At 35.1% G+C, this 10,000-nt stretch overlaps 1 protein-coding gene across 2 annotated transcripts in view; it reads left to right on the forward strand.

Moving 5' to 3' along the window:
- LOC137616582 (serine-rich adhesin for platelets-like) overlaps positions 1 to 10,000 on the forward strand; it is a 267,530-nt gene that overhangs the window by 40,441 nt on the left and 217,089 nt on the right. For both annotated transcript variants that reach the window (XM_068346462.1, XM_068346463.1), the window contains exon 3: positions 9,777 to 9,881. In XM_068346462.1, coding sequence (XP_068202563.1) covers positions 9,777 to 9,881 — 105 coding nt within the window. The remainder of the gene's footprint in view (positions 1 to 9,776; positions 9,882 to 10,000) is intronic.

A 10,000-nucleotide genomic window follows, 5' to 3' on the forward strand; every position in this document is an offset into this window, starting at 1 on the left:
TTTGCAACTTCGCCAAGACTCTCGTCAACCATCACATTCTCTATCCCTTGATTATTTCTTCCAACTTTAGCATTGAAGTCGCCAATCACAATTTTCCTATTTCTCTCATAAATATATATATATATATATATATATATATATATATATATATATATATATATATATATATATATATATATATATATATATATATATATGTATATATCATATCATTTTGCATATAGAAAGGCATTTTAAAAGCCTTTATTTTCATGACCGATGCAGTATTATCAAGGGTATGGAGTACTTCTCTGTTTGTGAAGTTTTCATCATATCTTATCACTATCGTTAAGAACCGAAGAGGAATTATATAATTATTAACTAAAACATTAGATATTTGTCATATGTACATTATAAATAAGACGAAATTATAGACTTAAAAGGCATTAAAAATTTAAAGATAAAATTGGAACTGTAAAACAATTAATAGATATAATAAATTATAAGTAAAAACATAAGAGTTAGAAAACTGATATCCCTCACTTCATCGATGTTGGGAATGAGTTTATAAAAAAAAAAAAACCGGCATCATTAGTATATTTTTGGTGAATTCATCAAGTAGGCCTAACCGTATTTCATTCTAATCAATGTGTACAAATTGTGATTAGTCACATAAAAATAGTCTAAAAATATTATTTTGTTGTTGGTGCAATCTTCTGTTAGATGCCAGGAAATCGCATCTAAGGGTGTTTCATCGTAATAAAATTCTGTGGGGGGGGGGGGGGGGGGCGTTCCCAGACCAACCACGGTCAGTGCCTCTTCAATAATTAACCTCCTCCCTCCCGAAAAACGCCACATGTAACAAGTCACACTTTATAAAGGATTGCTATCTATAATTGGGCTTATGATTAGCTATCAATGTATTTGCTGAGGGCATAAATATATTTTGATTAAATTTGGGGTTCCAACTCTTTGCTTGTAGATTACTGGGATATGCTCTATATATTTTTGTAATACATATCTGTATTTTACATATAATTACCATAACGTAGAGCTAAAAAATTAGAAGATTAGTATTATTGTAATTATGAATTTCTTATGCATAAATAAATATAAAAAAAACCTACCAAAAATGTATGTATTAGTAATCTGACACTTCAAATTTGAATAGAATCCAAGTGTTTTTACCTCATGTCAATAGATGACAGCACACGTCCCTTGTCCAAGTCATGTGAATGATTCTATACAATTAGGAAAGGGTGACAGATTGATACTTATGCAGAAATATGTGTGGCAGGTATAAACTTTATTCAGTTCCAAGAACTAAGTATTAGTAAAACGAAATGACGTCATGGAAGGCTCTAGAATGCAAGGATTAAAGAGCTCTCCATATTGTTTATTTTCACGGCCAATAGATGGCCTTAGCAGTAGATTATCAAATTGCTAATTATCCCCATCATCCACTCATTATAAGTTTTATTACTTCATTTCTGTAGCTATTTGGGCACAAAATTGCTATAAAACCAGCGCACGTGAACGCGATGTTCCTTCTTTTCTGGCCACAACTTACTTCTTAGGATATTGCAAATTTCACAGTATATATAGGAAAAAATATTTCCTCAGCAAACAATCGTTAGTTCATTTACATTTGGGGGTCATGGGGGGTCGCCAGATATGCCACATGTACTGGAATCGGAGAGGCAATCAAGTGATTACACAGTTATTTGATCTAATTTTCAATTACTTTTTTATGAAAACAAAACGCAATTATATGTTTCATAGTAGGACAAGTATTTTAGTAAAAACTACGTAGAATAACAACATTGTTACATTCCGAAAGGCATAATAACGCTGCCTCCTCTAGCACCTCCCATAAATCGTAGCGAGTTTTACTTTACTGCCAATAGATGGCATCAGAGATACCTTAACCCGTCTAATATAGTATATTATTTGACGACCACGTGAGTAAAAAAAATGAGGTAGGAGGGTAGAGGCTAGAGAATTGGTAGTTGGTAAATTGTCCAACGATCGTTTCCTTATTAGGAACGAATAATTTTAACAGAATATTTTGTGAATTTTTCATAGGCTATCGGAAGTAACCTGAGTTTATTTATAAAAGTGTTTAATATTTCCTTTCTTCATCAGAACACATGAATAATAAGTCATATTCCTGTACAGGTGACCAAGGTAACAATCATCAGCATAGTTAAGGTGGGTGGGACAAGTTTGAGACAGCTCTGCCAAATGGAATTTCTTCGAATGGAGAATATCATTATTCATTACAGATTCAAATCATTTAAGGAGTAATAGTTAGAAGCCTGAAGGTGCATGGCCATGGTGTAATTTGATGTTCTTATGATCAGCGTAATCAACATAGACAAATCGAATAAAGAAAAAAGAAAATTGTCACATTTCTGTGTCTTCGCCAACGCTTGACTGTTACGTCATCCACTTGCGATTTTATGTTTGTTAATAAGGGCGTTCCAGAGTGTAAATCAGTTATGAAATAAACCTTATCATCATTTCCTTAGTAAGTGTATGCATGTCAGTGAAGCTGTTTCTTGGTTCAATATAGGTTAGAAGAAGCAAACGTTTTTATGTTGAAAAGGCTGACACAAGTCTTTTTATAGTTTATATATGAAATATGTTTTAATGTTGTAATTTTTTAAAAAAATATTTTATTTCAATAGTTCATTACTTCTTATATCGTTTATTTATTTCATTATTTCCTCTCCTCACTGGGCTATTTTCCCTGTTAGAGCCCTTGGGCTATAAGGTTGTAGCTTAGCTAGTAATAACAATAATAATAATAATAATAATGATAATAATAATAATTAATGTATTCCCTTACCAGTAACGGCCATGGTCTTCATAAGTTAATGATAGACCAATCTTGAATTAGAAGAGAGAGAGAGAGAGAGAGAGAGAGAGAGAGAGAGAGAGAGAGAGAGAGAGAGAGAGAGAGAGAGAGAAGCCTCCTACTACAAGACAAGGATGCTGATGATCTCAGCAAATGAATCAGAAGTGACAAAAGCTAATATTAATCTATATAAGTGAAGTGTGGATGTTGCATTAAGCTATTAAAGATATATGAGAATTATTTGTCAAAATTTATTTTCATTAGTATATATACTGATTGTGATGTTTTTAAGGAATTTGGTGCTGTACTTAAAAGATGATAGTTTGGAGAGACGGAAATGTGAGTATACATGATTATAATCTCTCAAGGATTAATGATAATATAAATAAAGTTTAGCTCTATCAAAAGTTTGTTTCAAAGTAAGATTTTCATCTGTAACGACATCAAAGTCAGTTTAAATCCTTGCCAGTAAATCACAAGAAAGGTTTCCTTTTTTTTACATTTATGATTCGATGGAAAGGTTAACAAAGATGATAGGTTGGTGGATGTCAAGAAAGGTTAATGGATTTTTTTATAAAGTATTAAAAACGTTTTTCAAATAAGTTACAAATACCCTATGATCGATAGAAATTGGAATAAAAGTTAGGCTGGTATAAACAGACAAATGTTTATCATTATTTCTATCGGTCATAGGTTCGAGTCCTTGGCCGGGCATAAATATTTATCATTAAAATGTTTCCATAAACGTTTGCGATCCCAAGGCAGAGCGAATTCGATATTTTTTTTTCATCTTTCATTATGCAAATACGATTATATTTTCTTAACATACATTTTTTTTTTCTTTTATAAAGAAGTATTCCTTAACAAATTATATTTTACATTTTTATATATACATTATAACATCTATTATAATATGATAAAATTACATTTTTATTTTTTTCATTTTTCTAGATATGTTTTTAAGTTAAAAACACACTGATTCGTGAAAATATTTCTAACATGATTCTTATATCCAATAATATTGACATTAAATGTATTTAACAGTTTATTCTTTATAAACTTAATAATTTGCTGTTCAGCACTTATTCCCAATTGTCTTGCCATCCAGATACTTGAAATTAAATCTGCTATTAATTTGATATTTAGGGGTATTTGTAACTTAGTTGAAAAAATAATACACACACACACATATATATATATATACATATATATATATATTTATATATATATATATATATATATATATATATATATATATATATATGTATATATATATATACATATATATATATATATATATATATATATATATATATATATATATATATATGTGTGTGTGTATTATTTTTTCAACTAAGTTACAAATACCCCTAAATATCAAATTAATAGCAGATTTAATTTCAAGTATCTGGATGGCAAGACAATTGGGAAAAGTGCTGAACAGCAAATTATTAAGTGTATAAAGAATAAACTGTTAAATACATTTAATGTAGATATTATTGGATATAAGAATCATGTTGAAAATATTTTCACGAATCAGTATGTTTCTAACTTAAAAACATATCTAGAAGTATCCCTCTACAGTAGATGGCTCGATTGGAAAAGTCCCGGGTTTTTAATCAATGTGACATCAACCACAGTGGCATCTAATATCGAATTCTAACTTTGGAAATGTAAATCCACTGGAAATTCTTTTATGATTAATACTTCTGGCTTGGAAAGGATTCAAACCTATGCCCTGAGCTGAAACATTGTAAGCTTAGATGACTTTTCCAATCGAGCCATCTACTGTAGAGGGATACAAGTTCATTTCAAGACCACTTTACATATACTTGTTGAATTCAGGAATCTGCTCTTAGACTTGAAATCAACCCATCTACACCATGATATCTGAATAGTGAGTTTGCAACACGTGCTCATATATGATGAATATGTATCACTGACACTCGTGATTTTAATCAAAATAAATATCAACCACAATGACCTTTAATATCGTATTCTACCTTTTGGAATGTATATCCACTAGAAATTCATTTATGATAAATGCCTCTGGCTGGGCAAGTATTCGAACCTATCCCCTGTGCCGAAACGATGACTGCAAGGACGACTTCACAAATCGAGGTATTAAGAGAGATATAAGCTCATTTCGAGTCCACTGTACGTGTATCTGTCGAATTAAAGAATCAGTTCTTAGACTTGAAATCAACCCACCAGGCCCCCCACCATCAAAGCCTTTTCTACTTTAGAACACCCCCCCCCGAAAAACGCTCCTTCGTCCCCGCTCATGTTCTAAGACTTTAGTAAGGCCCCAAGTTAATGATAAATAAGTTAAAACTAATAAGACCATCTCATTATATATATATATATATATATATATATATATATATATATATATATGCATACATACATATTTATATGTGTTTATACAGTATATATATATTCATATATATATATATATATATATATATATATATATATATATATATATATATATATATAGGAAAAGTATAAGAAAGCAATGGACTAGCTTCACTGACCTTTTATCCTGATCCCTCAGGATTTTTATGTTTCCTCCCTTTTCTGGTGTTATTTTGAATGATCTTGCATTGTCTGTAACGGAAGGAATGTGGGCAGCGGTTAGGTCTTCTTTTTCACACTTACGCCCATCTTGATGGACCTGCATGTAAAGGATCAGAACTTCTACTTGAAGTATTATTTCCAGAAGCAGTCATGCTGGACTCAATCTTCCACATTGACCAATGGAATGTTGTGTTGCACCTTATGCCATTCTTGAAACACATAAGCCACTTAGGCTGAGAGGCACTATCTATCTTCTCTTGTTAATTTCTAAGCCTCATCCAATCTTGATGATCGTGAATGGTCCTTTAGGATACAGGTTCAGGGTCGAGGGGGATCAGCAGGAATCGAATGACCATCGGGCGTAGGTGGGGCAGCAGGAGGTGGAGAAGGATGACGTAAGGGAGAACCATCAGTTTCTTTCATCATTAAGCAAAGAAGATGCAGATTCCATTATGGGACCAAAGTAAGGACACTTATCTTCCTTGTAGTATAGAAGGGCATCAGGAATTACTTCATGAAATTCACGAGGGGATAGTTATTCCTATGCGTACTATATTTTGTATAGAGAACCAAGGCATTCTCAAGGGCAAGCTGCAACAGGTATGGAATTGTTTTTATTGGTCAAGTGGATTGACCTCCTTGCAAACAAATAGTTCATTATCTAGTTGAAGAGATCCACAGCCCCGTATCCCCGTATAGCTCTTTTACTGCCTCTTGATCTCTGGCCTCTCCATTGTCACTACTTTATAAACAAACTCACCCATCTGTCCGACCCTCCATTTGTGGACAAGCTTGTCGGTGATGGTATTGTATGTGATGGTAATCAGGCTGACTAACCTGATATCCTGACAGCTGACAGCATATGATGATGGTGTTGTCTTTTCTCTTGAACGTCATTTCTCCATTACGTAAGGATCAGGTTTTTGGTTGTAGTTTTCAAGGAGTTGGGTTCACTTCTCACAAGGTGAAGAGTACTACTATGATGAATGTGATTTCCATAATGCTTTTGCACGAGAGCAACAGAATTATAAAAGTTATCCATTAATACATTATAACCTTTGACTAAGAGCTAATCAAGGACATAACCCGAATGAGTTTCCCAGATAAAGTAAAAGGTTATGATGTACATCACACGTTTCATCGGTTGAGAGATGTCGGTTTGACGGGCGCCTGGTTGGACTATTGAGTGAAGGCGTTCATCAGTCATGTGGTCTGTGCAAATGAGGAAGGGCATACCTTCTAAGAAGTGGCGAAAGTGACGGAGACCCCAATGCACTACCAGCAATTCTCGGTCTAAGGTAGAGTAGCCAGATTTCACCTTGGTCAGTTTTCTACTGAAGAACGCCAATAGGTGGGTTGAGCCGTTGACCACCTGCTCGAGTACTGCACCAATAGCGATGCCACTGACATCGGTGAATAGAAGGAGAGTGGCATGTGGCACGGAAAAAGTGAAAGCACTAGCAGTTCATAGGGCGTCCTTTGCATTGCAGAAGAATGCTTCTTGAAGGGGATCACAATTCAGATCTTTTGGCTTGTCCTTGAGGAAGGCATAAAGGATTACAAGAGTGGTGGCGATGACTGGCAGGAACTGTTGATAATAGAAAATCATGCCCAAGAATTCTTGTAGTGCGTTCATGGTCTAGGGGCATGGGGAAGTTGTGAACAGCTACTACCTTCTCAGGGAGATGGACGCCTTCAGGAGTGATGCGGTGCGCTAAAAATATTACTTCGTTGGTACCAAAGGTGCCCTTGTTATACCGGACTACAAGACCGTTCTGTTGTAAGCGGTGGAGAAGGATGTGTAGGTGACGGAGGTGTTCCTCTTTGGAGGAAGAAAACACAAGTATATTGTCCACATAACATGCACAGAAGGGAGGTCCCCTAAGATGCCATCCATGAGGCATTGGAAATTGGCCCCAGTATTATGAAGGCCAAAACAGGAGTAATTGAAGGTGTATATACCAAAGGTGGTGGTGATGGTGATCTTGGTTACGTGTTCTGGGTTCACGGGCACCTACTAATACTCCTTCAAGAGGTCGAGAGTGGAGAACACCTTTGCTTTGTACAGATAGGAAGTAAAGTGGGTGATGATGTGTAGGGTGTAGTGATCCGGTTCTGTCTGCATGTTCAGATGCCTGTAATCCCCACAACGGTGCAGGGAGCCATCCTTCTTCAGAAAGATACGTAAGGTCTGAGGCTTTTTGGCAAAGACCCATTTCTTCCATTTCGGCGAACGTTTTTTTAGCGGCTACCAAACGTTTAGGGGCCAGATGCCTCAATCTTGTAAACACAGGGGGCCATGTCATCTTGACACCGTGATAAATACCATACTTGTCGGGAACTGTAGGCAGTTGGCAAAGTTCGGACGGAAGATTTCTGGTGCGACATGAGGCTGTGCGGGTAGACCTCCGTCGGTGCGCTGATGTGGAGTGTGAGTTCGGAAGGGGCAGGTTGAAGAGGCGTCAACGAGTATGAGTCTGCGTTGACTAATCATCAATGCCACACATCAACCAGGAGGTAGAGATGGGCGAGGAAATCCGTACTGAGAAGTAGCAATGTTACGTCAGCAACGAGGAATTTCCAATGGTATTTGTTGCTCCCAAATGATAGCGTGAGAGTCTCATACCCATAGGTGGTGATCTCAGATCCGTTGGCAGTTACCAGGTAGATATCAGTAGGCATAGAATGAACATGTCATGTCCTGTAGAGTGACTTTGGTAGAAGGGAACAGCAAGCACCATTCCCACCAAAAATTACACACCCATACCTGCATCATGTAAAAAGAAAGGATTAGAGGCCACCACCACATGCAATGGCCTACTTACACATTATTTTGGTCACTGACAACTGTCCGCACACCTCTTTGCAGCAGCCCTGATTCTAGATTGGTAGTAGTAGAACTGCTGCTGAGAAGCATCAGCAAGTGGCGGGAGAGGTCGTTGGTTAGGGCGTGAGCGAGGGTCAAAAAAAGGTGGTGAGGAGCTGATCAGTCCGGGGTTCACCAATATGCGAGGTGGTTGTTAGGTGCTAACAGAGAGGTGAGGCGAATGCAAGTAAACATTTATTTAAAAGATTACGAGCTTATATATAAAAAGTTGAGAACAAGAATGTCACAAAAATTCAAACAATCTAAAAAATGATATGGCAAGCTTACACAGGTTGTTCTATTATTAGTGCGGGAGAGAGCGAGAGAAAAACAAGCAATAACATTACATTGTATGAGCGTGTATGAAACACGTGCAGTACAATATCATTTACTTTCGTGTAAGTGGAGTTCTTGTTTACTTATTGTTATGATATTTATATGTAACTAATATTGATTATTGCCTTTTTAACATATAATAACTATATTAAGCAAAGATTTCCTATACAGCTAATGCAATTCAACTAATTCAGTAAGAAATTTTGAATGAAAATTAGCAACAGCAACAATGGTAGAATAGAAATAGCAAAATTTCACATTCTGATGATTCTTCTGTAATTTTATTGTCTTGTATATCATATCTTTAGATCTTTCGAGATACACTAATCACATTTTCAAATGTGACTGCAATAATTGCTTGGGTGTTTTGATGGTTTATGTTAAGAAATTCTCATACCAGAACGGTCCATTATTGAAAGGGATGAGATATACTGTAATCACTAATGACCTTTGAACACTGTCATACCTACCATATCCCCTCCCCCTTTCGAAATAGTAAATGCCTACTGAGCTTGAATTGAAAATCTATCTTTCATTACTTGAAATTTTTTATTTGTTTAAGGGCCCCTTGATTTTATCAAAACAAACGCATCATAAAAATCTTAAAAGTTAATGAGGAAGAGAGACACTAATTACATTTAATCATGGACTAAATTGGTACTGTTTTTCGATGCATGCAGGAGTAGTTTCAATTAGCATTAAATTCTAATTAGCATAAAATTCTCGAGCTAGCATAAAACTAGCTGCAAACATGTTAGATTTATACAAATTGGAAAAAATTTTATGAACTCAAAGATACAAAAGAATTTATCAATATATTTTCTTATTCACAAATGGTTTTGGTGAAAATTATTGATCTAATTAGATCTAATACTGACACATATTTTGGATGTTCATCAACTTACAAAATGATTTACATTCATGAATAATTATTCACCAATTTACTAACAACTTGATTCGAGTTATCTGGTGCATAAAATATCCAAGCGAGGTATAATAAGATAATGAATTTTCATAGGATTTTCCCTCTGAATATACTTTTTATACTTATATTGTAATGGAAAATTCATTAAAAAAAGTTTGTGTTTGAATTAATTGTTTTGTACTCTTAATTGACAAACTAATAACCCTCTTTTCATCTCTCTCTCTCCTCAGTGTTTTCACAAGTACCAGCTATGCTGCTAGCAGGGGCCTACAGAGGACTTCTCCCAGTACACCCACTTCAGCCACTGAAGTTTCTCAGCCAGTTGCACCACCAAGGTCAGTAGAAACTTGCATGGACAGAAATACTTTCGAAGAAGGATTTGACTCAGTTTTTTTTTTTTTTTTTTTTTTTCACTGATATGATTTTATCTATATTCTAATACTATGATTTTTTT

The sequence above is a fragment of the Palaemon carinicauda genome, chromosome 22, assembly GCF_036898095.1.
Source record: "Palaemon carinicauda isolate YSFRI2023 chromosome 22, ASM3689809v2, whole genome shotgun sequence".
NCBI lineage: Eukaryota > Metazoa > Arthropoda > Malacostraca > Decapoda > Palaemonidae > Palaemon > Palaemon carinicauda.